General features: G+C 45.5%; 4 protein-coding genes, 3 non-coding genes and 1 pseudogene across 9 annotated transcripts; 1 reads left to right on the forward strand and 7 right to left on the reverse strand.

Moving 5' to 3' along the window:
- Positions 1–1609: 1609 nt before the first annotated feature.
- Positions 1610–4502, reverse strand: LOC147961724 (uncharacterized). Its single transcript, XM_087536103.1, has 3 exons — positions 3026–4502; positions 2782–2928; positions 1610–2285 (listed from the first exon to the last, which is right to left on the reverse strand). The coding sequence occupies exons 1-3, from the start codon at positions 3086–3088 to the stop codon at positions 1761–1763; spliced, it is 735 nt and encodes a 244-aa protein (XP_087392229.1). The 5' UTR covers positions 3089–4502; the 3' UTR covers positions 1610–1760.
- Positions 4503–4639: 137 nt separating this feature from the next.
- LOC125525672 (uncharacterized) lies at positions 4640–6487 on the reverse strand. 2 transcript variants are annotated; one of them, XM_048690672.2, is made up of 3 exons: positions 5627–6487; positions 5297–5542; positions 4640–5066 (listed from the first exon to the last, which is right to left on the reverse strand). In XM_048690672.2, exons 1-3 carry the CDS (start codon positions 6432–6434, stop codon positions 4813–4815), a joined length of 1308 nt encoding a protein of 435 aa, XP_048546629.2. In that variant the 5' UTR covers positions 6435–6487; the 3' UTR covers positions 4640–4812. The 2 variants fall into 2 exon arrangements, with proteins under 2 accessions (XP_048546629.2, XP_048546628.2); XM_048690671.2 differs by having other exon boundaries at positions 5249–5542.
- A 2327-nt stretch (positions 6488–8814) lies between these two features.
- Positions 8815–8887, reverse strand: TRNAE-CUC (transfer RNA glutamic acid (anticodon CUC)). Its single transcript has one exon. It is a non-coding gene; the product is annotated as a tRNA-Glu (tRNA).
- A 4030-nt stretch (positions 8888–12917) lies between these two features.
- Positions 12918–12990, reverse strand: TRNAE-CUC (transfer RNA glutamic acid (anticodon CUC)). The gene has a single exon. It is a non-coding gene; the product is annotated as a tRNA-Glu (tRNA).
- Positions 12991–13847: 857 nt separating this feature from the next.
- Positions 13848–15246, reverse strand: LOC125521711 (E3 ubiquitin-protein ligase GW2). Of its 2 annotated transcripts, none has more exons than XM_048686773.2 (5): positions 14856–15246; positions 14703–14754; positions 14484–14529; positions 14178–14259; positions 13848–14087 (listed from the first exon to the last, which is right to left on the reverse strand). In XM_048686773.2, the coding sequence occupies exons 1-5, from the start codon at positions 15042–15044 to the stop codon at positions 14013–14015; spliced, it is 444 nt and encodes a 147-aa protein (XP_048542730.1). In that variant the 5' UTR covers positions 15045–15246; the 3' UTR covers positions 13848–14012. The 2 variants fall into 2 exon arrangements, with proteins under 2 accessions (XP_048542730.1, XP_048542731.1); XM_048686774.2 differs by having other exon boundaries at positions 13848–14115.
- Positions 15247–17985: 2739 nt separating this feature from the next.
- TRNAE-CUC (transfer RNA glutamic acid (anticodon CUC)) lies at positions 17986–18058 on the reverse strand. Its single transcript has one exon. It is a non-coding gene; the product is annotated as a tRNA-Glu (tRNA).
- Positions 18059–21476: 3418 nt separating this feature from the next.
- LOC125519367 (FLUCTUATING-LIGHT-ACCLIMATION protein 1, chloroplastic-like) lies at positions 21477–23452 on the forward strand. The gene is made up of 6 exons (XM_048684201.1): positions 21477–22031; positions 22137–22239; positions 22556–22611; positions 22772–22936; positions 23131–23244; positions 23351–23452. The coding sequence occupies exons 1-6, from the start codon at positions 21477–21479 to the stop codon at positions 23450–23452; spliced, it is 1095 nt and encodes a 364-aa protein (XP_048540158.1).
- Positions 23453–24453: 1001 nt separating this feature from the next.
- Positions 24454–25372, reverse strand: LOC147961725 (ricin B-like lectin R40C1 pseudogene; annotated as a pseudogene).
- Positions 25373–27935: the final 2563 nt, after the last annotated feature.

A 27935-nucleotide genomic window follows, 5' to 3' on the forward strand; every position in this document is an offset into this window, starting at 1 on the left:
GTGAAGTTTTTAATAAGTACATACTTGATGTAAGGAACAAGCCAATTGTCACCATGATCAATGGGATCAAGGACAAACTTCTGGTAAGGTATCAGCAAAAGAGAGAGGGTGGACTAGTTTCAAGATGGGAAATTGCACCAACTTATGTTGAGAGGTTAGAGATGAACAAGAGATATGCAAGGGACTGCAAATCATTGATAGTTGGACCAGGTCTTTTCCAAGTGAGTAGTGGGGATAAGACCTACTCTGTTGACACTAATCTGAAAACATGTGGTTGTAAGAAGTGGGACATCTCTGGAATTCCTTGCAACCATGGTTGTTCTGCCATCTACAGGTCCAAACAACTACCAGATGACCATGTAAATATTTTCTTCAAAAAGGCTATGTACTTGGAGTCATACAAGCCTATCATTTACCCAGTTCTTGGTCCTGATTGTTGGGTGAAAACTGCAACTCCTGACATTGACCCACCTCAGTTCAAAGAAGACAAGAATGGACCAGCAGAAGAGAAAAGGAAGAAAGGCAGGTTTGAGCCTCCTCAAGCAAAGCAGACATCAAGAATGGCTACAATAACTTGTAGTAACTGCAAGTTGCAGGGCCACAAATACACAAGTTGTGCAAAGCCATTGAGGCTAGATCTGCAAATTAGGAAGAACAAACACATGGTATGTTATTTTTTACTTCCTTCTCTATCTCACCACTCATTAAGTATCACTGAAATTTATCCAACAAAAATAATTGCAGGAAAACAGGACAGCCCCTGCATGGCAGCAAGGGGGAAGCTCAACATCTGGTACAACAACTCCTAGGGGTGCAAGCTCTACATCTGCTTCAAGGGGATCTGCTGCTGCTGCTTCAAGGGGCAAATCTGCTAGAGCTGCTGCTACATCTGCTAGAGCTGCTGGTTCATCTGCTAGAGCTGCAAATTCTTCTCCTTCTGGTGCTGGTACTGCTGCTGCAAAGAGAGGTGCAAAAACAGGTGCAAGAAGCTTCAATCCTCCAAGAACTACTGCAGAAGCTTCAACTAGCCAGCCAATAGGATATAGGCCGAAAAGGGCAAGATACATGAGCAAAAGGATGGAGGGGTACTTCTATGCCAGTGGGAACTACTGAGAGTTCTTGTTTGACTATGTATCCAAGTGCATGTGTGCTCCATCAGGCACTAGAGCACTTTATCTATGCCAACACTAAATTTGAACTTATGTAATGCTGTGTTGAACCTATGTGTGCCACTATGAACTACTGTTGTGTAATGTTATGCTAAACCTATGTATGGATCTTGGTTTTATGCTATGAGGAACTACTATCTATTATTCTTGTGTACTGCTATGTTGGCTTGCTTCAATCATCATGTACCTATCTATAATTATGTGCTTGCACTACTACATTTACTCTGTACTGCTATGTTGTTTGCACTCCCTGATCATCACATTATGTGCATAATAATAATGCCAGAAAGTTCCTGGTATACTCATGCCATAAGTTACTAGTATTTCAAATTTTTCTATGCACAATAATTTGACTATCACACCAGTTTCACCTGGAGTGAAGTAAATATAATAGAGTACTCAATATGATACAAGAGATAGCACTACAAATTAAGTTCAAATTCATGCCATAAGTTCAAAATCTAGACTTGCAGATAAACTGCATAATTCAGTACAAATTTAACCATTACAACAGTACAGTGCACTTCTAGTAGGGTTGATTATTCAGTGCAACAGAGCACAACTACACCAGTACAATGCCACATTACATAATTAAAATTCATCATAGATCTCCTTCAACTTCTTGATCTTGTCCTTGTAGCCATGCTTCTGTTTCAGCAAATCAGAGATGATGTACTCTAGCTTTTTCTTCTCTTCCTTTAGTTGGTCTCTCTCTGTGAGCACTTGGTCTCTCTCTACCACAAGCTTGTCCCTCTCCTTCTCTGCCTTTGCCCTGAGTAACTGATGTAGGTTTGTGCAACCATGGTCTGCCAGCTTCTTCTTCTCCATCTCCTCTTTCAGATCATTGAGAGCCAACCTAGTATTGCCCAGCTCAGTAATAGCATCCTCCTTGTCAGCCACCATTTTTGCAAAATCAAGTTTGAAAAAGCTCAGCTCTTCTTCCATATTCCTCTTTTCTCCAACTAATTTGTAATTCTGATCACCAAGCTGAACATTGTCTCTCACCCTGTCATTGATTTCTTTGTCATACATGCCCCACAATTCAGTTAGGCAGAACTGCATAGCCACTGACCACTCAGGGTCTATCCACTCCAGATAGTTGCACTTTAGTTCAGCCTATAATTCAGAAAAAATATTGTCAATCATACTACACAAGAGAGCCTATCAAATTAATATGTGTTGTCAATAAGAAAGCCTATCAAATTGTGTTCATTTAAATGCACAAACAATTAAGAAAGCCTATCAAATTAATATGTGTTGTCAATAAGAAATTTTTGTCACTTTTAACAGCATATAAACTAAATATATGTTGTCATTAGTAAGTACAAAATTTAGTGCTGGCACTAACAATGTTGTACACTACTTAATTATTTGAGCAAATTACACTGCCATAGCATAATTTCCTACTGGCACTAACAATGTTGTACACTACTTAATTATTTGGAGCAAATTACACTGGCGTAGCATAATTTACTACTGTCAGAGCATAATTAAATCCAACTGTGGGCAATGACAATTGTTCACACTAATAAGCAGAGCAAAATTTCCTTCTGGCATTTGAATGGAGCAAGACCTAACTAAGGTTAACGAAATACGGTACTAACCAACATACCTTCTCCTCAGCGCAAGCAAGAAAACGTTGGCCAGTGTCCGTAGATTCAAATGCTACTAGCCTGAGGCAAGGCTCGCGATGCAGACAGCGAGAGGAGAGCTCATGAGCAATGCCACTCCGTTCATAGCATGGGATAGTCCTAGAAAGCTTAAAACCAAAGAGATTGAAGAAATCAGCGACTTGGTAAGAAATCCCCAACTCAAGAACCCTAACCCTAAATGTTGGAATCCTCAAATGAACGTACCTGGCTAGTCACTGACTCGTCGTCCGAAGAAGAAGAGCTTGACCCCTCGCTCCAGGAAACCATGGCGGACCGGCGGACGGCGGCGAGACGACGGTGGCGGCGGCGGCAGCGGTCGTCGAGGTCGAGACAGAGGGGTCAGATGTGCACTGGTGCGGTCTGGTCCGACGAGCGACCCGCACGGTCCACTAATACACGGTCGCGGAAACGGCCGTCCCCCTCCGTCTAACGGCGTCCGTCAGCCCGCGCCACGTCGACCCGACCGGTGGGCCCGACCTGTCGGTTTCGCTGTTTTCACGGCTAAAATGACCAGTCAGTGCTCCGCGGTACCGATTAGTCCCAGAGTTGATGGTTTTTTGTGACATGGCTTAAATGTGGTACTGACCGGTTACCCTAGCCCCAAGTGTGGTGGTTTTGGATAAATAACTCTCAATAACATCGCAAAACATGTAGCGATTATTTTGTCTCAGGTAAATATCTGTAAACACTTTTGATGCTAGAGCTAGAAATGTGATTTCTTTTGGTATTTCGGTTGTGAATTTGGACAGTTTGGAAAACTCATAATGAATGCTCGGTATTTGATGGGTGGCGATGGACTCGTGTAGGAGGACGATACTGACTGGCGTCGTGGTGGCGTCGATGGCAGAGAGGCCTGGCAAGATCGATGCGTCAGTATCGGATATGAGGATGGATCGATGGATGAAGAAGATGACGGCCCTTGTAGCGTGCGCATGTGGTGCCCACTGAAATATAGAACACCCCCATTAGTGTTTCGGTGTTTGGCGTCGTGAGCTAGGTGTCGGATTTAAAACCTGGCGTAGAAGTCACGCGGTATACTTTGGTTCAGCAATGAAACTAGAAGCTGTGTTCCTCTCTTCAAGGGAAAAAAATGGTTGCATCATTTCGAACATGAAGAGGGGGGAGGGGAGGGGAGAATCCAACCAAAAATGTTTTATAAACATATATGTCTCTTCTATATTCTCTCTCATAAACATTGTTATCAAGATATTATTATGCACTGGTGATGATTTCTTTTCAAAAATTTCCGTTCCAAAAGCATAATAGTGTTTTTTTAGAACAAAAAGAATAGTGGTTGTTAGAAAAGTAGAGTAGTAAAAATTTGTACCTACACCAATACGTCCACTTCATCTGACGCTAATTCGACGGCCGGGCGGAGAGCAGAGCAGCGCATACGGAGCGCTCCATGTGCTCCACGAACGCGTGTCCCGACCCGTGCCGAGAGCAGCGGAACGGCCGGGCGGCCGGATGGAGTCGCGCGTCAGGATCGATCGCCGGAGCGCCCGTCTCGTGCATGGCGACGGGGTCCGGCCGGCGGTACGTGCGTGCCTGCCCAGATCGGCCTTTTCCGGTGCCCTTGCCGGCACGGACGATCGAAACGGATACCGGTGACGTCTCATCGGCCCATTCACCGGCCGGGTCCGCCGGATCGCCGGACGGGACGAGATCGACCGATCGACCGCGGCCGGGAATCACGTGGCACAAGAGCTCAAGCAATGCCGGTTTCGACGACCCGACAAGGGAACAGCCTGCCGGCAACGTGACTTGCCGAGGAGTTTCGCTCAACTTTTCCATGACTTGTTCTTCACAAACGCATGATTCTGCAACGATCCATTCGATTGAAATCGCAAACTCGTCCACGAGACGTAAAATAAACAAGTTGGTGCATGCTTACACCACCCAACCAGAAACAAACGAAAAATATCACGCGTGATGAAGGCCTTAAAAAGTGCACGTGAACGATCACTCGTTCACTCGACGAGGATCAGTTTTCAGTGGTGCTTGCCCCAGCCAGACCCGCCACCGGACCCGTAACCCGCGCCGTAGCCTGTTCCTCCTCCGCCCACGCCGAACCCCGGCCGTCCCCCGGGACCGAACCCTGCGCCCGAGGTTGAGCCGGACGTCGAGCTGGACCAGCTGGAGGATCCTGCTCCGGAGAATGAGCCGGGGTTCGAGCCGGAGCCGGCGCCGGACCAGGCGCTCGAGCTAGAACCGGCGCCCGTGCTGGAACCGAATCCAGTAGACCCTGTAGAAAAATCAAGCACGTGTTACACTTGATTGCAGTTGCAATGAATAAAACTTTTTGTGGGGTTGCAAACGTAGGATTAGAACATTGTGCAATGTTACATATCAACGTGCAATCCTGTAAAGTACTCCAGTAACGACGAGGAGTAAACATCGAGTCGGATGCTGAGCTTGAGCCGGAACCTGAACTAGACATGGAGTTTGATCCACTACCGGATGCACCGAACGCACCAGAGCTCGAACCAGCATCCGAGTTTGCACCCGACATAGAGCCGGAGTTAGAGCTTGACCCCGAACCCGACATGGAGTTTGATCCACCGCCTGATGCACCGAACGCGCCCGAGTTTGCACTTGACATGGAGTTTGATCCACTACCTGATGCACCGATTGCACCAGAATTTGACCCTGAGTTTGCACCCGACGTAGAGCCAGAGTTGGAGTTTGAACCGACACGTGATCCACCAAATGAAGCCGCACCTGAGACACGCAAAACCTTGGTGAGACACGTGAAAAAAAGCGTGAATGTTAGCAACGAGAAGAGTAACCAAACACAACACTAACCTGACCCAGAAGATGAACCTGAACCTGAACCTGAGCCAGAGGAATCATATCCCGAGCCTACGCTTGAGCCGGACCCAGCTGCAGAATTCGAGTAAGAACCGGCATTCGACCCACCATACGAGTTGGAGCCTGAACCAGTCCCCGAATTCGAATTTGAATTCGACGAGGAGCCACCAACAACACCACCAGTGGCGGAACCACAAGATAAGCACCCACCACTTGGCCCGACATTCGACCCGCCGCCAACCCCGGACGATACACCCGAACCCGACCCAATACCAGATGACTCACGCCCACGTGAGGAATATGAACCTCCACCTGACCCGGACCCAGACCCAGAGCCCGAACCCAAGCCCGCTCCGGAACCATAGTTCGACCCGGTACCCGTGTTACAGTCCGGACCACCGTTCGCCCCACCATTCGAGCCGACGCCGACACCAACACCGACATTTATCGATGTGTCCAAGCCTACGGAGCCAGAGCCAGAACCCGAACCCGAGCAAGACGACGTACCCGAACCGCAACCGGAAGCTGAGCCCCCATTAGCAGAGCCCGAGCCATACCCGTAACCGGAGCCCGTGCCCGACCCATGACCGGACGCGGTGTGAGAGCCACCGTTCTGACCCGACCAAGCACTGTAACCCGACCCCTGGCCCGAACCCGATCCACCGAGCCCAAGATCAAGCCCTATGCCTAGCCCACCACCTAAACCCAGACCCAAGTCGCTTCTCACCGGCCTGCCCATTGCAACACCTGCTGCCATTGACACTAGCAGCGCCACAAGAAGAACCCGACGGGACGACGCCATTGGCGATTGATGTGACTGTGTTAGTACTATGATCTTTGCTGGTGATGTGTGCAGTCCTGTGCCGTGTATGCGTGTTTATATAGCCGCGGCTTGATGCATAATGTATTGGTGGCACATGATGCTTACTGTAAAAGGTGGCGCGAACGGTGACTGGACGGATTCCTTCACGGGCGCTATGGCATGTGAAACATGACCTAACTCTTTGGAGCTTAACCATTGGCGGTTCGTGTTATCTTAGGAGCTGACGAGGGGTTTGGCTCAATCTATGGTCGCTATTGCCAGTTTGCTAATACTATATACTGGTACTTCTCGTGAGTTCTGGATGGAAGTTTCTAGACTGGTTCCAGATGGCTTTGGTATGAAAATGCATCCCTGAAAATGGACTCTGTAATGTAAGCATAGTAGCATGCAGAATGTTCTGCAATGTAATTCATCAGTAAACATATTGTAAATGCGCATAGTGAGTAAACAGTTTTCAAAACAAAACTGAGCTCCAACATATCATCGCAAGAAGCTGGAATGGAGTTATCAAATATTTATTGTAACATCTAACAAAGGAAGTGGATCTAGTTTGCATCTCATATGAAGAATCTCCAATCGAGCAAAAAGTTTTCATCTGATCTGAAGAATAAATTTGATGCTGATGTCGCATTCCGAACTTTGACAGTAGTTAAGAGTGAGCGCAAACCTCCGAACCTTAACGGGCTAATAAAAATGATAAAGACAAAATAATTACAGGCTGGGATTCTGTAGTAGGGAAGGTGCACCGCATGGAACAAAAGCAACTGCGGCAGCATGATGACTGGACGCTAACGTGGAGTTCTTGACCACCACAAATATAATTTAGGCCTGAACATTTGGGACTTTATCTTTGTCTTCAGAGCCGCCCACAGAATCGTTCTACACTCCTTCCCATGAATAATACTAATCATTCTACACTCCTGTACCAAATCGCCATTCTAACTGCCACTGGCAGATTTGTTTTTTCTTTCAACATGCAGTGTAGCAATTACTCTGTTCATCATACATCTATATCTAGAACAGTTTCTTCCCATTGTCTCAGAATCATACAGACAAATGATATCTGAAAAATTTCAGGTACGGTCATGGGAGCCATGAGATCTCTCTCTCTGAAAGTCAGAAAAATCAACAGTTTACCAAGTGAGCTTTTAGCACTGCAGTGGGCTTGCAAGTTGCAACTACTATGGTGGTAGAATATGTGTCCACCGGTGTTCTTGGAATGTCTTCTCGTCGCAGCCTCATTAATGCTATGTTGTTCCTGGAAGAAATTCAGAAGAAGGACCTGTTGGAAATCATCAGGTAGCATGATGCTGTATGTTGATCAGAATCACTGGGCAGAAAGCTTACCTCTTGCTGAAGTTTTTTCCCACTCAAGGTTCTAGCACCTCGGTATTTAACAGCGTAGTTTGTGGTTTTGCAGAATGGGCAGCTGCATTGCTAGTTAAGGTTCCAAAGGGCAGATGCAAAATTCAGCTAGAGAGCAGTAAGATTTTAGGTCCAATACATCATTCAAAGTAAAGAATCTTCAGTATAAACGCGTATCAGATTAAATTTGGTACAGATGTTCATGGGGTACAGTACATGTGCAGAGTATTGCACGGCTAGGTAGCAAAGTAGGATACTGGACAGATTTGGAAGCCTTCGACAGCATCAACTGCAAGAAGCACTCTGCACAACCTTGAAACATGATAGGCTATTTGAGAACTTCTTAGAATAATGATGACAGTGAAAAACTTCTCTGAGATGAAGCATTATTTTGGAGGAATGGGGGAATATGCTTTATAAGCAATGATATTCAGTTAGTAGTGACTTCTGGGAGCGGGTTTATAGCCCCGCCGCGGCCGCATCGGTGTGACCTGCGGGTGTGCAAGGAGCACAGCCGGAGAGCGGGAGGTGGCTGTCGGTGGCTGCTTTTCGATCGGCGGAGGGAAAGGAGAAGAGGGAAGGAAGCAAGGGATCAAAATTTGGACTCTTTCTTTTCAGGCGGGGTCGGAGCGGAGTGGACGGCCGTGATGAGCCGATCATGACGTCTCTTTCCGCATAAACAGATTACCAAACTTAACTGAAAAAAATAGATAGTGAAATGAAAAGGCTCCTGAATATACTTACTTTTCAGTGTCAATGAGGGTTCAACTTTAGGAAAAAAGTAATCAAATTTTAGACTTCTCTTTCTTTTCAAACGGGATCGGAGCGGAGTGGACGGCCGCGATGCGCCGATCGTGACGTCTGTTTCCGCAGAAGCAGATTGCCAAACTGAACTGAAAAAATAGATAGAGAAATGAAAAGGCTTCTGAATATACTGTACTTTTCAGTGTCAATGAGGGTTCAACTTTAGAAAAAGCAGTTATAAAAAAAAAGCTTCCGTCGCCGGGACTTGAACCCGGGTCTCTCGGGTGAGAGCCGAGTATCCTAACCACCTAGACTACGACGGAATGAGTAACAATGCAAATACTACTGCATATCTCTTTCGGCACACCACACAAACATGCACTAGTACATGCAAGCCATATTCTTGGCTAGCTGAGCATAAAGTGACATGGCTAGACACCAACCACAAACAGAGAGAAAACTACATTTGCTCTATTTGATCCATTACATATTTGAATTCCGCCATGCATGCGAACACATGGACTGTCCATAATTCAGACAAAGCGGATCATGAGAATCCAAACCAACATATCATGTGTTTGTCTTGGCCAAAATTTCCAGCAATCTTCCAGCCTCCTCCCTACGTTGGAAGTTTCTAGGCTTGGTTTTGGTATGAAAATGCATCCCTGGAAAATGGAAATGGACGCCCTTCATGAACAGTTCAGGTAAACTGCATTCTTTTTCAGACAGTGCACTGAATGTTCTGTAATCTGATTCAGTAAGCACAGGGCCGGTCCTAACTTTTTGGAGGCCCGGGGCGAATGCAAAAGGTGGGCCTAATATAGTGAAAAAAATAAATTATATCGATACAAAGCATAATCAGCGCAAAAAAAAGAGAAACAAAGCACATCATTTTTTTCGGCCTAAAAGCATCTCTTTTTCATTACCAAATAAAATATATTGGATCTAACTTATCTGCTAGCATTTTCTTTCTTCTTTTCTCAAATTATGTTTTTAGGCAACATTTTACAAGAAAGGAGTGGAAATACCTGAATTTGTCGAATGAAAAATAGAAGAAATTCAACTATATATCCAACCCAAGCATATCAGATCTTTCTAGGGTCCCCGTATCCTCAAATAAGCAACATGTACAGATATAGAAGACCTGTCGGTGAATCGCTAGAAAACCAAAAAAACAGTACAAAGATCAAGCGGAAAAAGACTCTAAAATTACAAGAACTTTGTAGGCTTTTGACCCAAGAAGCTGTCCTGTTGCAACTTGCAAAGCGACCGTGCTTATGAAGTGTTGCCTTTGCGTGCTGCCGTCCGTTACATAAGAATACTTAGGCTAGTCATAGTGGGAGTAACTTAGTTAGTAACATAGCGCACTTCAAGAAAATTTTGCTTATGTGGCATGTAGTTAATGAGAAGTGGTAACATAATATGTTACTGTAACATAGCGCTTCCCAATACAAGATGAGTCTACAAACTAATAAATGAAGTCCTCTATGACACTACTACTATGTTACTTTGCACTATAAAGGTAGTAATTTAGACTAGTGTCATATGCATGACACTAGTATAAGTTACTCCCCACTATGACCAGCCTTATAGGCAAACCCATAGGGGAGTGAGATGGTGAAACTCAAAGTGGGTAAAAGAAATCAGCTACAGCAGTAATGTCCATTAATTTGCTAGACATGTTGGGTGCTTCGGGAGTAGGAGCAGAACAGGGAACGAGCATACCGAGGGAGAAGAAACGATGACGGTTGGTGTTACAAGATGGATCGATTAAATCGAAATTGGGATAGTGGCTTTCAGAATTCACGTAACCTGCTGCTTTTTTTAATAGAACATAACTTGCTAATTGGGCTTCAGGCTTTACGGCGCTTTTTGTTTGGCAGGCGGCAGTGTAGTAGTATAGTACATACTCTGGGTCGGGGCCCCCCATCAGGCTGGGCCCTAGGGCGTCGCCCTTCTTGCCCCTACCCAGGGCCGGCCCTGAGTAAGCATACTGTGAATGCACATTGGTGCTTACACAGCCTTCAGCTTCTAACAGTACAGTACAAAGTTCATAGCACAACTGATTCCAACGTACTATTGCAAGAAACTGAAATCGAATATTCTGATATTGATAGTAAGGTCTAACAAATGAATTGCAACTAGTTTTCATCCGGGCTGAAGAATACATTTGATATTGTGACATTCTGTAACTTCGAAGCGCACTCCGAAGCTTACCAAACTAGAAATGATAAAAACAAAAGAATGACAGGCTGGGATTCTGCAGCAGGAAAGGTGCACCGCACGACACCAGAGTGACTCCGGCTGCCTGATGGCTGACGCTAACGTGGAGTTCTTGGCTGCCACAAATACAATTTAGGGCCTGAAAACTTTGGACTTGATCTTTGTCTTCAGAGCCAGTTACAGAATCGTTCTATACTTCTGCACCAAATCCTCACTCTACTCTACCAGTGCCACTGGCAGAATATTTTTTGTCTCAGCATGCAGTACTAGCATTTATTCTGTTCTGCATACCTCTTGTATCTAAAACAGTTCTTTCCATTGTCCCAAAATAATGCAGAGAAATGATATCTGAAACATTTCAGGTACAATCATGGAAGCCTTGAAATATCTCTCGAAGGGTTCGAAAAATCAATAGTTTGGTAGGGAGCTTCTAGCACTGCAAAATCGAGCTTGCAACTCCTACGGTGGGAGAATCTGTCCACCGATATTCCGAGTCTTGGAATGTATTCTCATCGTAGCCTCATTAACGTTCTGTTCTTCCTGCAGCAAGTTCAAAATAGAAGGCTTGTTGGAAATTATAAAGTAGTATGGTGCTGTTGATCAGAATATCTGGGCACAAAGCTTACTTCTTGTTGAAGTTTCTTATCACTCAAGGTTCTAGCACCGCGGTATTCAACCGCGTAGTTGGCGGTTTTGCAGAATGGGCAGCTGCATTGCTAGTTAAGGACACCCACACTGAATTCAGATACAACAATCAAGGCAAAATATATTCTTCAGTATGAAACATAAGCATCATGCACAGTGCATCTTTGAGATCGAATTTAGTAAAGATGTTCAAAGGGATACAATATGCAGAGTATTGGAGACTAGCTAGGTAGCAAAATAGGATACTGTACAGCTCTGGAAGCCTTCGACGGCATCAGCTGTAAGAAACACTCTGCAGGACAGAATGATTGAAAGCTTCAGAGAAACTTCTCTTAGAATGTTAATATGTAGTTCTCACTTCACTTGGCCTAATATAGGTATTAACTACGAACTTCTGAATCTGTACAAATTTAGAAATGAAGAGAAGTATAACTGTAACTCGACGGATTACCTGGGCAGATCCCTTTGCCGAAGCCCAATTTACCTGTAACCAGAACTGCATCGATGGAGGAAAAAAAAACCATCAGACCAATGCACCAGAGAAGCGCAATTGTGAGAATTAGATGCGCATACGTACGTATACACCCATCAGCAGTTCAATAAGCAAGGTTTTAGCAATGCTAAATTGGGCTTGCAACTACTATGGTGTTGTTGATCAGGATCACTGGGCAGAAAGCTTACTTCTCGCGAAGCTTCTTCTAACTTGAGGTTCTAGAACCACAGTATTCGACAGCGTAGGCTGCAGTTTTGCAGAATGGGCAGCTGCATTGCTTGTTAGGGGCCCAAAGGGATTCAGGTGCAAGACTCGGCTAGAGAACAGTAAGATTTTAGGCGCATACATCAAACAAAGTAAAGATTTTCTTCAACATAAGCACGTATCGGACTAAATCTGGTACAGATGCTCATGAGGCACGTATACAGAGTATTGCACACTAGCTAGGTTGCAAAGCACTAAGGTTGAGACACTTATTTTGGGACGGAGGGAGCAGCAGGATACTAGACAATGGACAGCTCTGGAAGCCTTCGACGGTATCAACTGCAAGAAGCACTCTGCAAAGCAATGAAACAGACAGAACAGGATATTTGAGAACTTCTTGGAATATTGATGACAGTGAAAAACTTGTCTGAGATGAAGCATTATTTTAAAGAAACAGGGGCATATCCTTTATAAGGGATGATATTCAGTTAGTAGTTCTGCTACGTCTGGCAGCGGGTTTTTGATCGGCGAGAGGAATGGAGAAGTGGAGGGAAGGAAGCAAGGAATCAAATTTTGGACTCCTCTTTTTTTCCAAGTGGGATTGGATCGGAGTGGACGGCTGAGATGGGCCGATCCCAATGGTGACGGCGCTTTCCGAAGAAGCAGATTACCAGTCTGAACTGAAAAAATCGAGAAAATGAAAAGGCTCTTGGACGGAGGGAGTACTTTTCAGTGTCAATGCGGGTTCAAACTTTAGGATTTTTTTTATTATTTTAAAAAGATTGAATTTCCGTCGCCGGGACTTGAACCCAGGTCTCTCGGGTGAGAGCCGAGTATCCTAACCACTTAGACTACGACGGAACAATGGCAGAATAAATATTGGAACATATCTGTTCGCGCACACCACAGAAAATTAGCACCACCAGAGGTCAAGCCATATTCTTGCACGAACGATAGGGCTGGGCACGAGCTGAATCGCAGCTTTGTTTGATTCAGACATGGCTAGAAAACATCGAAAAACCGACAACAAACTGCATTTGCTCTATTTGATCCATTACATATGTGAATTCCGCCATGCATGCGAACACATGGACTGCTCCAGATTCAGACAAAGCGGATCCTGAGAATTGTTTGTCTTGGACAAAATTCCAGCAATCTTCCACCCTCCTCCTCCCTACATTGGAAGTTTCTAGACAGGGTTCCTGCCGGTTTTGTTACGACATCGCATCGCTGGAAAATGGAAATGGATGCCATTCATGAACAGTTCAGGTAAACTGCATTCTGTAAATGTTCTGCAATTCGATTCAGTAAGCATACTGTAAATGCACATGGTGCTTAAACAGCCTTCAGATTCTAACGATACAGTAGGAAGTTCGTGGCGTAACTGAAGAATCCGGAAACGAGCAAAAGGTTTTCAACCGAGCTGAAGAATACATTTGATGCTGATGCTGTCACATTCTGAACATCAGCAGTAGAAAAGATAGAAGTAGAAGAACTACAGACTGCGGTTGCATGATGAGTGGACGCTAACGTGGAGTTCTTGGCCACCACAAATATAATTTAGGCATCAACACTTTATCTTTGTCTTCAGAGCCGTCAACATAATCATTCCACACTTCTGCACCAAATCCTCACTCTACTAGTGCTCACTGGCAGAATATTTTTTGTTTCAGTTTGCAGTAGTAGCATTTACTCTGTGTCTCTGTTCTGCAAAGATATATATCTAAAACAGTTCTTTCCATTGTCTAAAAATTATGCAGACAAATAACATCTGAAACATTTCAGGTACTGTCAAGGCAGCAATGAAATCTCTCTCAAAGGGTCAGAAAAATCAACAGTTCGGTTTTCGAGCTTTTAGCGTGGCAAAATCGGGATTGCGACTCCTATGGTAGTAGGATATGTCGACCGGCGTTCTTGGAATGTATTCTCGTCGCACCCTCATGAACGCTCTGTTCTTCCTGTAAGAAATTCAGAATAAAAGTTTTGCTGGCAAATATCAGGTAGTATGATGCTGTATGTTGATCAGAATCTCTGGGCTGAAAGCTTACTTCTCGTTGAAGTTTCTTCTCACTCAAGGTTCTAGCACCGCGGTATTCGACAGCGTAGGCTGCGGTTTTGCAGAATGGGCAGCTGCATTGCTAGTTAAGGGCCCAGAGGTATTCAGGTGCAAAATTCAGCTAGAAAACAGTCAGATTTCAGGCCCAATACATGAACGACTCAACTTAAAATTCTTCAGTGTAAATGCAGAAGCATGAATCACAGAACAAGTACCAAATTAAATTTAGTGATTAAAGATGTTCATGATGAGATACATATGCACAGAGTATCGCACACAAGGTAGCAGAGTAGGATACTGGACAGCCCTGGAAGCCTTGGACGGCATCAGCTGCAGGAAGCACTCTGCAGGACAATGAAACAGGGCAGGGTGATTGAGAACTTGGCAGAGTCATTACAGTGAACCATGTTTTATAAGTACAGTGTAATTGTGCAGTTCTCAGTTGACAGGAGTACTACTTCTGAATTTCAGTACAAATTCGAGCAAAAAACTGGACAGATAATTGTAACGGGGTCACCTGTGCAGATCCCTTTGCCGCAGCACTTGGATCGATTCAAGCTCGGGTAGAACTGCATCCATCGAGGACAAAAAAGAGAACCATCAGAACAACGCACCAGAGAAGCCCAACTGTCAGTCGAACTTAGGAGGGAGTCGTCATGCGCATACGTACGTGGAAGCAGATGGGGCACTCCACGGCGCGGCCGTCCTCGTCGGCGGCGTCGAAGCACGGCGCGAGGTCGCCGGAGCGGATGAGCCGCCGGAGCCGGTCGGGGTCGAGGTCGGAGAGCTGCCGGACCAGGCGGCGCGGCTGCGTCAGCCGCTCCTCCACCGCCGGACCACGCAGCGCAGCGTTGCCCATTGTGGTTGCGATTAGGGGTGTAGGAGCAGAAGGCTGGGCTGCTACGGCCGGAGGCCGGGTTTATAGCCCCGGCGCGGCGGCATCGCTGCGGCCTGCTGGTGTGGAAGGAGCAGAGCCAGGAGGAGAGCGGGAGGTGGCCGTCGGTGGGTGGAGGTGGAGGTGGGGTGGCTCTGCTTTTTGATCGGCGGAGGGAAAGGAGAAGCGGAGGGAAGGAAGAAAGGAATCAATTTTTGGACTCCTCTTCTTTTCAGACCAGAGTGGACGGCCGTGATGCGCTCGTCGTGACGTCGCTTTCCGGAGAAGCAGATTGCTTTGGTGAAGCCGAACAGCATGCCGAGAACTTTTTATATCAAAGTGATGAAAAATAGATAGGGAAATGAAAATAGATTTCTAGACTAGGACGAGGAGCATGCCATGTTTCCTCGCCGCGGCGTTTTCTTTGATCAATAACACATCTCTGACCTTCCCATGGCAACACATGATCAAATGCCTCCCGGTGGATCGGTGTCTCAAAAGGTTAGGACTTAGGACTGCCATCACAAACTGGCCATCAGCTCATCAAGCATCTAGCTTGCTAGATTTACTACCTTGCAAGCATTTGCTTTCACCAAAACTACAAAAGCAATCTCAAAATGAAGATAAATTTTGATATGAACAGCATTGCCAGATTTTATCCTTCAGCGGGATCAGGAAGAATGATCATTCAACTTCAGTGAAAATTCCTTTGGAAAAAAATGAGGAAAGAATACAAAAAAGGAATTTTCCGTCGCCGAGAACTTTTTATATCAAACTGATGAAAAATAGATAGGGATATGAAAATAGATTTCTAGACTAGGACGAGGAGCATGCCATGTTTCCTCGCCGCGGCGTTTTCTTTGATCCATAACACATCTCTGACCTTCCCATGGCAACACATGATCAAATGCCTCCCGGTGGATCGGTGTCTCAAAAGGTTAGGACTTAGGACTGCCATCACAAACTGGCCATCAGCTCATCAAGCATCTAGCTTGCTAGATTTACTACCTTGCAAGCATTTGCTTTCACCAAAACTACAAAAGCAATCTCAAAATGAAGATAAATTTTGATATGAACAGCATTGCCAGATTTTATCCTTCAGCGGGATCAGGAAGAATGATCATTCAACTTCAGTGAAAATTCCTTTGGAAAAAAATGAGGAAAGAATACAAAAAAGGAATTTTCCGTCGCCGAGAACTTTTTATATCAAACTGATGAAAAATAGATAGGGATATGAAAATAGATTTCTAGACTAGGACGAGGAGCATGCCATGTTTCCTCGCCGCGGCGTTTTCTTTGATCCATAACACATCTCTGACCTTCCCATGGCAACACATGATCAAATGCCTCCCGGTGGATCGGTGTCTCAAAAGGTTAGGACTTAGGACTGCCATCACAAACTGGCCATCAGCTCATCAAGCATCTAGCTTGCTAGATTTACTACCTTGCAAGCATTTGCTTTCACCAAAACTACAAAAGCAATCTCAAAATGAAGATAAATTTTGATATGAACAGCATTGCCAGATTTTATCCTTCAGTGGGATCAGGAAGAATGATCATTCAACTTCAGTGAAAATTCCCTTGGAAAAAAATGAAGAAAGAATACAAAAAAGGAATTTTCCGTCGCCGAGAACTTTTTATATCAAAGTGATGAAAAATAGATAGGGAAATGAAAATAGATTTCTAGACTAGGACGAGGAGCATGCCATGTTTCCTCGCCGCGGCGTTTTCTTTGATCCATAACACATCTCTGACCTTCCCATGGCAACACATGATCAAATGCCTCCCGGTGGATCGGTGTCTCAAAAGGTTAGGACTTAGGACTGCCATCACAAACTGGCCATCAGCTCATCAAGCATCTAGCTTGCTAGATTTACTACCTTGCAAGCATTTGCTTTCACCAAAACTACAAAAGCAATCTCAAAATGAAGATAAATTTTGATATGAACAGCATTGCCAGATTTTATCCTTCAGCGGGATCAGGAAGAATGATCATTCAACTTCAGTGAAAATTCCCTTGGAAAAAAATGAGGAAAGAATACAAAAAAGGAATTTTCCGTCGCCGAGAACTTTTTATATCAAACTGATGAAAAATAGATAGGGATATGAAAATAGATTTCTAGACTAGGACGAGGAGCATGCCATGTTTCCTCGCCGCGGCGTTTTCTTTGATCCATAACACATCTCTGACCTTCCCATGGCAACACATGATCAAATGCCTCCCGGTGGATCGGTGTCTCAAAAGGTTAGGACTTAGGACTGCCATCACAAACTGGCCATCAGCTCATCAAGCATCTAGCTTGCTAGATTTACTACCTTGCAAGCATTTGCTTTCACCAAAACTACAAAAGCAATCTCAAAATGAAGATAAATTTTGATATGAACAGCATTGCCAGATTTTATCCTTCAGCGGGATCAGGAAGAATGATCATTCAACTTCAGTGAAAATTCCCTTGGAAAAAAATGAGGAAAGAATACAAAAAAGGAATTTTCCGTCGCCGAGAACTTTTTATATCAAACTGATGAAAAATAGATAGGGATATGAAAATAGATTTCTAGACTAGGACGAGGAGCATGCCATGTTTCCTCGCCGCGGCGTTTTCTTTGATCCATAACACATCTCTGACCTTCCCATGGCAACACATGATCAAATGCCTCCCGGTGGATCGGTGTCTCAAAAGGTTAGGACTTAGGACTGCCATCACAAACTGGCCATCAGCTCATCAAGCATCTAGCTTGCTAGATTTACTACCTTGCAAGCATTTGCTTTCACCAAAACTACAAAAGCAATCTCAAAATGAAGATAAATTTTGATATGAACAGCATTGCCAGATTTTATCCTTCAGCGGGATCAGGAAGAATGATCATTCAACTTCAGTGAAAATTCCCTTGGAAAAAAATGAGGAAAGAATACAAAAAAGGAATTTTCCGTCGCCGGGACTTGAACCCGGGTCTCTCTGGTGAGAGCCGAGTATCCTAGCCACCTAGACTACGACGGAATGATTGATGGTGAGAATACTAAAGCGTATCTATTTGTGGATACCGCACAAAATTCGCACCAGCACAGAGGCAGGCTGTTCTTGGCATCACAAAACAGCACGAACGATAGAGCTGGCCAGCTGGGCATAAGCTGACATGGCTAGTAACCAACCACAAACCGAGAGAAAAACTACATTTACACCATTTGATCCCTTGCAAATTTGAATTCCTCCGTGCATCAATGCATGCACATGGACTGTTGAAAATTCAGACAAGGCGGACCGTGAGAATCCAAGCCAACTCGTATGTTGTGCTCTTATTTGGACAAAGTTGGAGAAATCTACGTGCCTCCCTACGTTGAGCAGACAACCACACACGCGGTACGCTACGCAACTGATCAAAAATTCAAATACCACCGCAAACTAGTCATCAGCTCATCATGCATCATGCTTATCTCTTGCAAGGCTTTTGCTTTCACGGAGCACTCCAGAAAGATATCTCAAATTGTTTGTTACTAAAACTTCACCCCGCGGTCTTAACACTAGTGAAGAAATGAATGTGGTTACGGTTCATAACGACACATGTTGTACTTCGAGAAAAGTCCACATTACGACCCTGAATTTGTCACTTGGTTTAAGTTTTAAACCTGAACTACAAAACTGGTCAACCCGCACCCCACACCACCCTCTCCATCGGCACTGCATCTCCCCCAGCAGCTAATCCAGCTGAGCAAGACCAAAAAAAGGCAAGAGCCACAACCGGTTAATTACTCAATCGCCATGATCTGTCGATTCCGGGTGAAGTTCGGTGAAGGACAATCACCTTACGCTCACTGTCGGCAGCGACAAGGAGGCACACGAGGAAGGTGATGAAGGCGACAACCCACACCATGACCTTGCAGGAGCATCGGCGACCGAATGGCAACCACGACCGGGTGTCGGCGCCCTAATCCTCCCTACTCCCTCGCCTACATCCGCCTAGCTGGGAGACGAGGCGTAGGATCTGAGGTGGTCGTGGCGTGCACGCTTATTCTCTCCATTGGTGGAGCTTGGTCTGGAGGTGAGGAGATTCGAGGCGGCTCCGACAGTTAGGGGCTGTTTGAATTGTGACTATGTTTGTCTTATATTGCCATATTATTTTTGCCACACTTATCACACTTGCCTAACTTGAGTTGTTCAAATTGTTAGTCACACTTTGGCTCTAAGGGAATCTTGTCACACTTTTTGTGTCTATGACATGTGGGGTTCACTGCTCATAAAAAAATTCTTGCCTTAGGTATGGCTAGAACCAAACACCCATCTAACTTGGTCAAACTTGCCTAAGGTGAGATGTGACAAAGTGTGGCAATATATGGCTGGAAACCAAACTTGTTTAATCTCAGAGACACGAGCACCTGCTAGAGCCGAGAGGAGCAGAGGTGATCGATGCGGCGACATGGTTACTTCTAGCCCAAGCTACTAGCCTACTATGCTATGGGATGGACGGTCCGACCTCCGCGCATATCTAGCTGATCATACGGACGAGCTCTGCGAACCTGCCAACGCACTCGATGACGTCAGAAGAGTGGGGTAATTTGTGGGCCTCCCTCCCGCATCTCGCTGGTGCTTGCAGATTATCCAGACACCATTTCCTAGCCCCATTCGGGGGTTTTCTTCGTCTGCTCAGCATACCATACTATGTGTCATAGGCCGATTATTGATTGGGCATCACCGCTATGGAGAGTGCCCTTGTCCTTGAAGATTAATATTTTTGTTTGACAATTATTGAGGAGTCGCCTTCCATTCGAGATGGAGATGATCAAGAGACATATCCCGGGGAATGGCCGTGCCCTTTGTGTGTGGTCCCGAAGATGGGGACCACATCCTATTCCCTTGCACCACAGCTAGGTTTCTTTGGAGTTCTGTATGTGAGGCTTTAGGGCCTGATTGGGAGGCCCTAGACTTGGATGGGTTCAATCAAACCAGAGCCAACCAGACTGGTGGGTCTTTTGGTTTGTGTTTGTTATGTTAGCTTAGACTCTGTGGACGACACATAATAAGATGATGATTGAGAGAGTCTTTCTTCGACAGGCCTCTCACTCGGGCTTGAAATTCCTGACACTTTTGCAGCACTGGCACCCGCTGTCTAGGCAATGCGACCGAAAGCGGCAAGGACTAATGATGGACGCACTGCATGATGCCGCTTGTCGCCTTGCCTCGTAGCAGGCCCCTTGACTCTTTAGCCACTTGATGGTCTTTTTTCTGGATTTTTGTTATACTTTCCTTAGGCATGGTTGTGTTGATGTCCCAACAGGATCCTCTTTTGTGTTGAACTTGTAAATCTTGTACGGACGTGGTGTTGACTTTATTTATAAAGTGAAGCAAGAGCATCTATAACTGGGCACCCTAAACCGTCCCCAAACACCGGATCGGACGCCCCAGTCACTGACCGGCCGGAAAACCCGACCTAGATGGGCGCCTCAAACCGACCTCAAATGTCCAGGCTGACCGGCACCACTCATATCCAGCTCAAATCTGGGGCGGATATGAGGTGGCCCGGGCACATCTGTCCCGTCGGAACTGACAGCCTGCCCTCTACAAAAAATGAACCAAATTCCCCCTTCGACCTACCCCTTTTCACTTGCTCCTCCGTGCAAGACGTCTGCTAGCTTCGCTACCACCCTTGCACTGGACTGCACCTTGCTCTCTATGTATTCGACACATTGTGATTCAACAAGAGTCGGGCAGCCATCAATGTTCCCTTTGTGAAGGATATAGATCATGATTATTAATCTTCTCTGTGATAAGCAGATAAGATTAATAATGACAGTCTATATCCTTAACAAAGGGTGCAATGATGATCGAAGCTTATCGCTTTTGAACGACACGACTATTTAAGTCGGTCGTCTCGCTCCTCACGCGGTGAGGTGAGACGAAACCCCGAATTCTACCGGCACAATACGGATGTGAAAATCTGAAATACAAGCAATTTAGTTGGTGCTTACTAACAACCCTGCCGGCCCAATACGGACTAAACATTCAAAATGATCGACGTGCATGTATTTGCATGTATTTGATGTTTTGAAAATAGATTTTGTGGTTGCAAATAACAAAATTTGAGACCCGTCCGGTCACTGTCCACTGGCTCGTCCAGACGCGCCCACAGAAGGTTGAGGGCCCAAATTTGCAAGTTGCAGTTGTAGTCAAGATGCTCTAAAAGCCTATTTCGAGAGATGTCTTCCTGATCATTTTAGTGTTAGTGGGGAAGACATTTTAGTGTTTAGTACATTGCAGTTTGTATTTTGGGATACCCGTGTAGTATGTGTTAGTAAAACTAAGTAGCTTGTTCAAAAATTTGCACATAAATATCTACACGGCTGGCAAAGGGGGCTGGTAAAAGAATCTTCGCGTTGAAAACGGGGGCTAAACCTTTGGCCAAACCCCTGGACCTCCGCTTCTGATGGCGGTCACCGCCGCCGGCTGCTCCGACGGTTCGGTTCCCCTCTCGGAAGCGCGACGCCACGCGGCGGCGCCGGCACGGGCGCCCAATCTCCGGTTCCCCGTCACGCCCCCGCCCAGTCGTGCAGCCTCGAAGTTGCCGCAGACTAGCCATGACGACGCGGCGGCCCGCGAGATCCCGGTTGCTGTCGCCCTGCTACTCGCGGCCGCGGCCGCGAGCGTGGCCACCCCGCCCACCGCGATCGCTGCCTCCGGCGGCTCCATGGGCGGGCGCTCCTCCTCATCGTCTTCGTCCTCTAGCTCCTCTTCTTCAACATCCAGCAGCTCCTCCTGGTCCTCCTCAACATCCTCCAGCTCGTCCTCCTCAGGACCATCTTGGTACGATTCTTCGACGACCCACGAGTCGGTCGGGACGGCGGCCGCACCACCCCGGGCTGCTGCGGACGTCGACCCCGCCGTACTCGTGCAAGCGTGGCTGATGCTCATCGGCCTCATTCTCCTGGCCATCGCCGTGTGGCACTACACCCGGCCGAGGAGGACCGTGGTCAAGCTCCAGGTTCTCCTGATACTTTCTCATTCACAAGCAATTTAGGAGTACCTTTTTACCTCTACTTACAAAATCGTGATGCTGGTCGATCAATGGAGTTCATGATGATTTCAGGTTGCGTTGCTGGGCTTGGCAAAGCCGTTTCAGAAGGAACTGAACGAGATTGCTGACAAGGTGGAGGCTTCCAACCAGCGTTGGTATAAGTTCATATTGACAGGTAATGAATGTGCTTTCTAAGTGTATACATCAATATGACTCCTCTGCATCGACTTCCATGCATCGTGCAATAGCTTCAGTTAATTTGTTATTAGCCCTAAAGTTCTGCACTGTGCAACCTGAATATAAGATTTTTTTTCCCAAGAAAATGATTAGTGATCATATATAAACGTTGCTGATTATCTGCAATATTGGCCATTTATCTGTGTAGTGATCGCTATCAGATGTTTTTACTACTAATACATCTCCCACTGACATCAATTGTTCATCAGTACTATCTTGTTTATCCCGTTCATGTGATGTGACTCATTATGCAGAGACCATATGCGCCTTGAACCGTCACAATGATTGCTGTGTCTCTTCAAGCTTATCAGTAAGAAACATATACAGTATATATCTTGCCTGATAAATATTGTTTATGTGGCTTGATCTTTTCTGTTGAGATGACGACTAGGACCTTTGAAAAAAAAATGCAGTCCCCTGTATTTTAGCTCACTGGAACTTTTAAATTTTGTATGTTCTGTTTACTTTAGGCTGATGTCAAAGTTGGATCGGATTCTTGGGAGGGGCACTTCGATAAAATTTCTCTGGAAGAGAGGAGCAAATTTGATGAAGAAACACTTTACAACTTGGACGGAATCAAGCGGAAGAAAGAGTACTCCAAAAAACCAGATGGCTTCAGCAACGAATATATAGTGGTCTGGTATACTATCTTCGTCCAATTTACAATGATTCCAGAAAATTGGCCTTCTATGTTTCCTTACCAAATTACTAATTGATTGGGACATGTTGGTGAATTAGTACTTTTCATAACCTGTTATTCTTTTGCTACAAATGTGAAGTTGCATATTTGCAGATAATGACTTTTTGTGATGATTCACAATATCTTCAGGTAACCATCCTAGTAGCTGCGGATGGAGCAATGAAGTTCCCAGAAATCAAAAGACCCGCTGATCTGGTAGCAGTACTGGAAAAACTTAACTCTATACCTACAAGAGAAATCCGGGTATATGGAGCATCTTTCCTACTATTCCATAATTCAAAACTGCTGCCAGATGTAATTTCATCTGACATCACTGATAATTAATTCCTACTTGTTCCTGCTATCTCAGGGTGTTAATGTTTTATGGACTCCTCAAGAAGAGAACGACGTTCTTTCCGAAGAGCGGCTTCTTGCGGATTATCCTAATCTGAAGCCCCTGAGTGATTACTAGGATGACGTACCTCTCATGTTCCTAGATGCCCTGATCATTTTTAAGTGCCATCTCAATAAGTAAAATCATTTAGAGTAAATACTGGAATCCAATCGCGGCAATTATGATGAGCTAAACTCCAGTTTTGATTGGGCACTGAGTGTTTTTTTTTTTCAATTTTTAGCTTAAGATATGAGGTTCGTATTAGGCACTAGTCATGGATGAACTTGCAAAAAGACTACTTCAAATTGCTTGTAAAATTATCCTAGAATATGAGGATGAACGCTTGTACCTTTCTAATTCAAATTACTTGTAAACTATCTTCAATTCTACATGAAACCACCATTTTTTGGCAAGAACACTGCAAGTAATTCATGTGTATTAATTAAATCTATAAAGAATAAACAAATTATTTCAAGTCCCTGGTTTGCATGGTTCGTATACTATGGTTTTCTCACCTTTCTCCTATCTCCCTGTTTTGCATTGAGATATTGAGATGGGAGTTAAACATCCATTAAAATTCTGTGATCGAAAATTGGGAATGCTCTACACTATCATTAGTTTTCTCACACGTCACCTGGATGGATTTTTTCTAAACTTTTGAAAATCGATGTTTTCTGCAAACTCGACCTCAAATTTTGCAGATGACGACCGCTTGATCCCATAACTTGTACTCAAATTCAAGGCCAATTCTGTAGTTTTTAACTCTAAAATGGTAGTATAATTTTTGTCACATAACTTGTACATAAATTCACAGCTAAAATTTGACCCAAATACGAGGATGATTATAAACTGAATGGAAGGAAGATCTGGGAGTACTTCAAGTCTTCAACTCATCAAGCAAAGCTTCTTCAGATGCACATAATCAGGGCAATTCAAGAAAATAAGGTAAACGTAAACATAAGCAAAAGTTCATAGCAGGCACTCTCATCTGCAGACACAGCGCATACACACTGCGGCCAACAAGGGAACATTAGTCCCCGAGCTAATGCAAGAGCAAATCGCTGTAACAAACTCCTTGGTCAATGAAACGGCGCCATCTTCCACTTCTGGTTCGGACCGCCATTGGCCTGGAACAGGATGACGGGCGTCCCGTCGTGCGCCCCGCCGGTTTCGGACATGCCCTCCGCAGCGTCGAGGACGTACCCAAGGTAGCTGACGCTGCGAATGCAGTGGAACCCTTCTCCAAGGTCGCCGCCCCGCGTCCACAGCAGCGCGACGTCCACCGAGTCCGGGCAGTAGCCGACCACTTGAAGTTTCTGGTCGCTGTGGGAGCGCCGCAGCGCCTTCCCGGTGGCCTTGTTGACCAGGGCGAACGAGCTGCGCCCCTCCTCGTCCGTCACGCGCCCGGTGTTCCGAAAGCTCTGGATCCAAGCCTACGTACAAGAAGAGAGAAGCCATGATAACACGCCGTGCGAAATGCAGATGGTCTCTGCGCATCTAAAGCAACCAGCAAGGTTAACTGACTTGTTTGTCATCCTCCAGATCCGTGCGCGCGAGGACGGCAGCGCCGTCGCGGACGGTGAGGCTCAGCTCGTCGTTGCACTCACACGAGACCCGCACCGGCGGTCCGCGGCCAGCCAGCGCGTCGGAGATCCGCCAGAGCTGGTTGTGGCCGCGGTTCCAGCGGAAGAGGATGAGCCGCGTGCCGTCGCGCGCGCCGCCGAACTGCGGGATCGCCTTCTCTGCGTCAAATATGTAATCCATGTTATTTACCATGTGGATTAGCCGGTAGCCTCCGCCCACGTCCCCGGTCTCCGCCCACAGGACCGACTCGTCGAGGTACCCCCGGTTGAACCGGATGGCTCTGACGGGAAGATTGTAGCCGAGGGAGTGCTTCAGCGCGTCTCCGGTGGCCTTGTTGACGAGAGCGAACGCCGGGTTACCGGCCTCGTCCTTGACGCCGCCGGCGTACATCACGTCCTTCTGCCAGAGCTGCATCGAACGTGGGGAGAATGCACAAGGGTCACACAGGAGTAGGACTGTAGTACACAGGAAAGAGGAGGAAGCAGACGACGGAAGGTAGCCCTGCCTGGCGGTCGTCGCTGGGGTCGGCGGCGGCGAGGACGACTTCGCCGTCGACGAGGGCGAGGCTGAGGTCGTCGGAGGCGCGGCAGTGGATCCGGAACGTGTAGGCCATGGCTACGAAGTACTATCCGTGCGGGTCGAGCGTGGGGTGTGGGATTATTGGTTGATTACTCGCGCTTTATACTGCTACTACCTTGGAAGTTGAAAAGTGGATATATAGGCACCATCGACGTTCGAAATTCTGGAGCAGAATAAAGTGGATAGGTTCGTGTCCCCATTATTGCATGGGGAATAATTAATGGCGGGAAGGGAGGGAGGGACTGCCGTTCGTTCGAATTCGTCTTCTCGGTAGTGCCAGCAGGTTTGCAGGTGTGGGTCCGCTGCTGCGCATCAACTTCCTTCGCTCTGTCTTTCGTGCGCGTTTGCCCCTTTCGACGCCGGACAAATGGCAAGACGGTGTGGGGCCCACGCATCAGGGTTTCGTCCGAAACAGTGCGAGCTAGGATATAGTCAAATCTTTACCTATTATTTTACCTTGGATAGTGTTGATCAATTCATCAATCTTGGCAGTCAGCCCATCGTTCATCTCCTCAGAGATGGAGTTCACCTTTCTTGTGGTTTTCTTGCAAGTCATAAAGTAGTTTCTTAGCTTACTCAATTGGTCGTCCCATGATGATTCCTCCTACACAGCTGTGTCTAACATGGATTTATGGATTTTGACATGTGGTTAAGGGCATTATAAAATATATGAATAATAAGTCACTTTTTCACCACCCCTCCCCCCCATGGTTCTGGAAGTTACTTATGGCCTCCTTCATGCGGTCCCATGTAGGTGCTAGTGCCTCACGATCTTCCTGCTTAAAACCTGCAATTTGTGATCATAGTTGCATTATATTTGTATGGGCAAAACTTAGCCATAAACATGTTTCAATATAAATTGCACGAAGTTATAATTCCTATAGGCAAAGCTAGAAGTCATCATTTCCTTTTTCTTTTAAATAATAAGAAAATAGAGCAACTTCAAAGTGTCAGGTTCATAATCTTTAATATGCGGCATGTCGCACAGTTTAGTAAAAGTATGCAAACGCATACCGACATCTTCGAATGTAGAGCCTCAAAATTGGTTTTGTTAAACCACATTAGCAAAAAAGGGATTAATTTCAAATTGTTTAGTAGCAACATTGGGCAATGCGGTTGGTGCACTCATAAAGTTCTCATCGGGAGTTGCAAACTCTCCGAGTTTCTTAGCCATGCTATTTTTTGGGTTTTTGATTGAAACAAGAACTAGAAATACAAATGGAGATAAAAAGAAAAACAGAAAAAGAACTTAAACAAAAACTCTACTCTAATGACTAGTGACAGCCCTTCCCGACAATGTCACACAAAAACATGGTTGATGACCATTTGTGATCCGGTTTCGAATTGTAGATAGTCATCTTACCTTTTCCCCAAGGAGTGATCTTGGGCATTGAACCCACGGGAGGATGTGCTTATGACAAAGATTCAAACAAGATATTGTTCTCGTAAAATTGTCTAGGGTCCGGACCTTTTAAACGACCTTTTAGATGTAAAAAATAATATTGAAATAGGCATAGGTGTGAGGACTTACACTTACAACCTTGTACTTGTGAGCGGGGCCTTGTCTTGGTCCATAACATGGCTCTGGCAGACACCCGTTACGTGTGCTCACAACACGATGAAGTGGGAGATGTGTCCAAAGTACGTCATGACTAGTTCACGAAATGAATTGCTAGTCAGTTGTCCAATTGTTGTAACTCACTTCCTGTTTAAGTGCAATGAAGCGGCCGCGTTATGGCGCCTTTTTGGACGGGATTATGAAGAGGGCATGCGACGTCGACAGGGCAGGTGAAGCTGTACTAGACTTTTTTTTATTCAGATCCTGTACAAGACCTTGGTTTTCTCGGTGAGAATAATATACATGAAATAATAGCCATCTCCTCTTGGTACCTTTGGTAGGAAAGAAGAAAAATTGCCCATGGCGAGCAAACACATAATTCTAATCAAATAGTATCAACCATCAAAGCTTTGACAACGAATTTTGTCCTCTCATTGGATCCAAATTATGGCAACGACTTTGGGGTGGCTGAAACTACCAGGTGGTTTTGTCAAACTTAATTTGGATGCAAATTTTGATCAAGACCTCGTAAAAGGTGCATCTAGACCAGTCTATTGTGATTCATCTAGTAATTTCCTAGCTGTAGCTAATTGGAAGATCGACGTCTTCATGGATGTACTATCTGCTGAAGCTATGACATTCCATTACGGTTTATCTCTATCCCAAACAGTGGGATGTAACAAGTAGTTGATCAACTCGGACAACTTAGATGTCGTGGAAACTATGAAGAATGGTGGTCGATCAATGGGGAAAGTGGTAGCGATTTTTGATGACTACTACAATCTTGCTTGCGAGTTTACTCCCGCTATTTTTTATCATTGTAGTAGAGTAGCTAATGAC

The sequence above is a fragment of the Triticum urartu genome, chromosome 7A, assembly GCF_056163025.1.
Source record: "Triticum urartu cultivar PI428250 chromosome 7A, HENAU_Tu73, whole genome shotgun sequence".
In the NCBI taxonomy this organism is placed as follows: Eukaryota; Viridiplantae; Streptophyta; class Magnoliopsida; order Poales; family Poaceae; genus Triticum; species Triticum urartu.

Bases quoted from the DNA above. Each gene is read 5' to 3' on its own strand.
- LOC125521711 (XM_048686773.2), bottom strand. From the start codon at position 15,044: ATGGGCAACGCTGCGCTGCGTGGTCCGGCGGTGGAGGAGCGGCTGACG. The intron at 14,755-14,855 runs GTACGTATGCGC...CGATGGATGCAG, and splicing joins AGTGCCCCATCTGCTTCCAC to TTCTACCCGAGCTTGAATCG. The intron at 14,530-14,702 runs GTGACCCCGTTA...ATTGTCCTGCAG, and splicing joins CGGCAAAGGGATCTGCACAG to AGTGCTTCCTGCAGCTGATG.
- LOC125519367 (XM_048684201.1), top strand. From the start codon at position 21,477: ATGGCGGTCACCGCCGCCGGCTGCTCCGACGGTTCGGTTCCCCTCTCG. The intron at 22,032-22,136 runs GTTCTCCTGATA...TGATGATTTCAG, and splicing joins GGACCGTGGTCAAGCTCCAG to GTTGCGTTGCTGGGCTTGGC. The intron at 23,245-23,350 runs GTATATGGAGCA...CTGCTATCTCAG, and splicing joins TACCTACAAGAGAAATCCGG to GGTGTTAATGTTTTATGGAC.
- LOC125525672 (XM_048690671.2), bottom strand. From the start codon at position 6,434: ATGGCGTCGTCCCGTCGGGTTCTTCTTGTGGCGCTGCTAGTGTCAATG. The intron at 5,543-5,626 runs GTTAGTGTTGTG...TGCGTGTCTCAG, and splicing joins AGGTTCATCTTCTGGGTCAG to GTGCGGCTTCATTTGGTGGA. The intron at 5,067-5,248 runs GTTCCGGCTCAA...ATTTTTCTACAG, and splicing joins AAACTCCATGTCTAGTTCAG to GGTCTACTGGATTCGGTTCC.
- LOC147961724 (XM_087536103.1), bottom strand. From the start codon at position 3,088: ATGGTTTCCTGGAGCGAGGGGTCAAGCTCTTCTTCTTCGGACGACGAG. The intron at 2,929-3,025 runs GTACGTTCATTT...TTTGGTTTTAAG, and splicing joins ACGAGTCAGTGACTAGCCAG to CTTTCTAGGACTATCCCATG. The intron at 2,286-2,781 runs GTATGTTGGTTA...TCTGAATTATAG, and splicing joins TTGCTTGCGCTGAGGAGAAG to GCTGAACTAAAGTGCAACTA.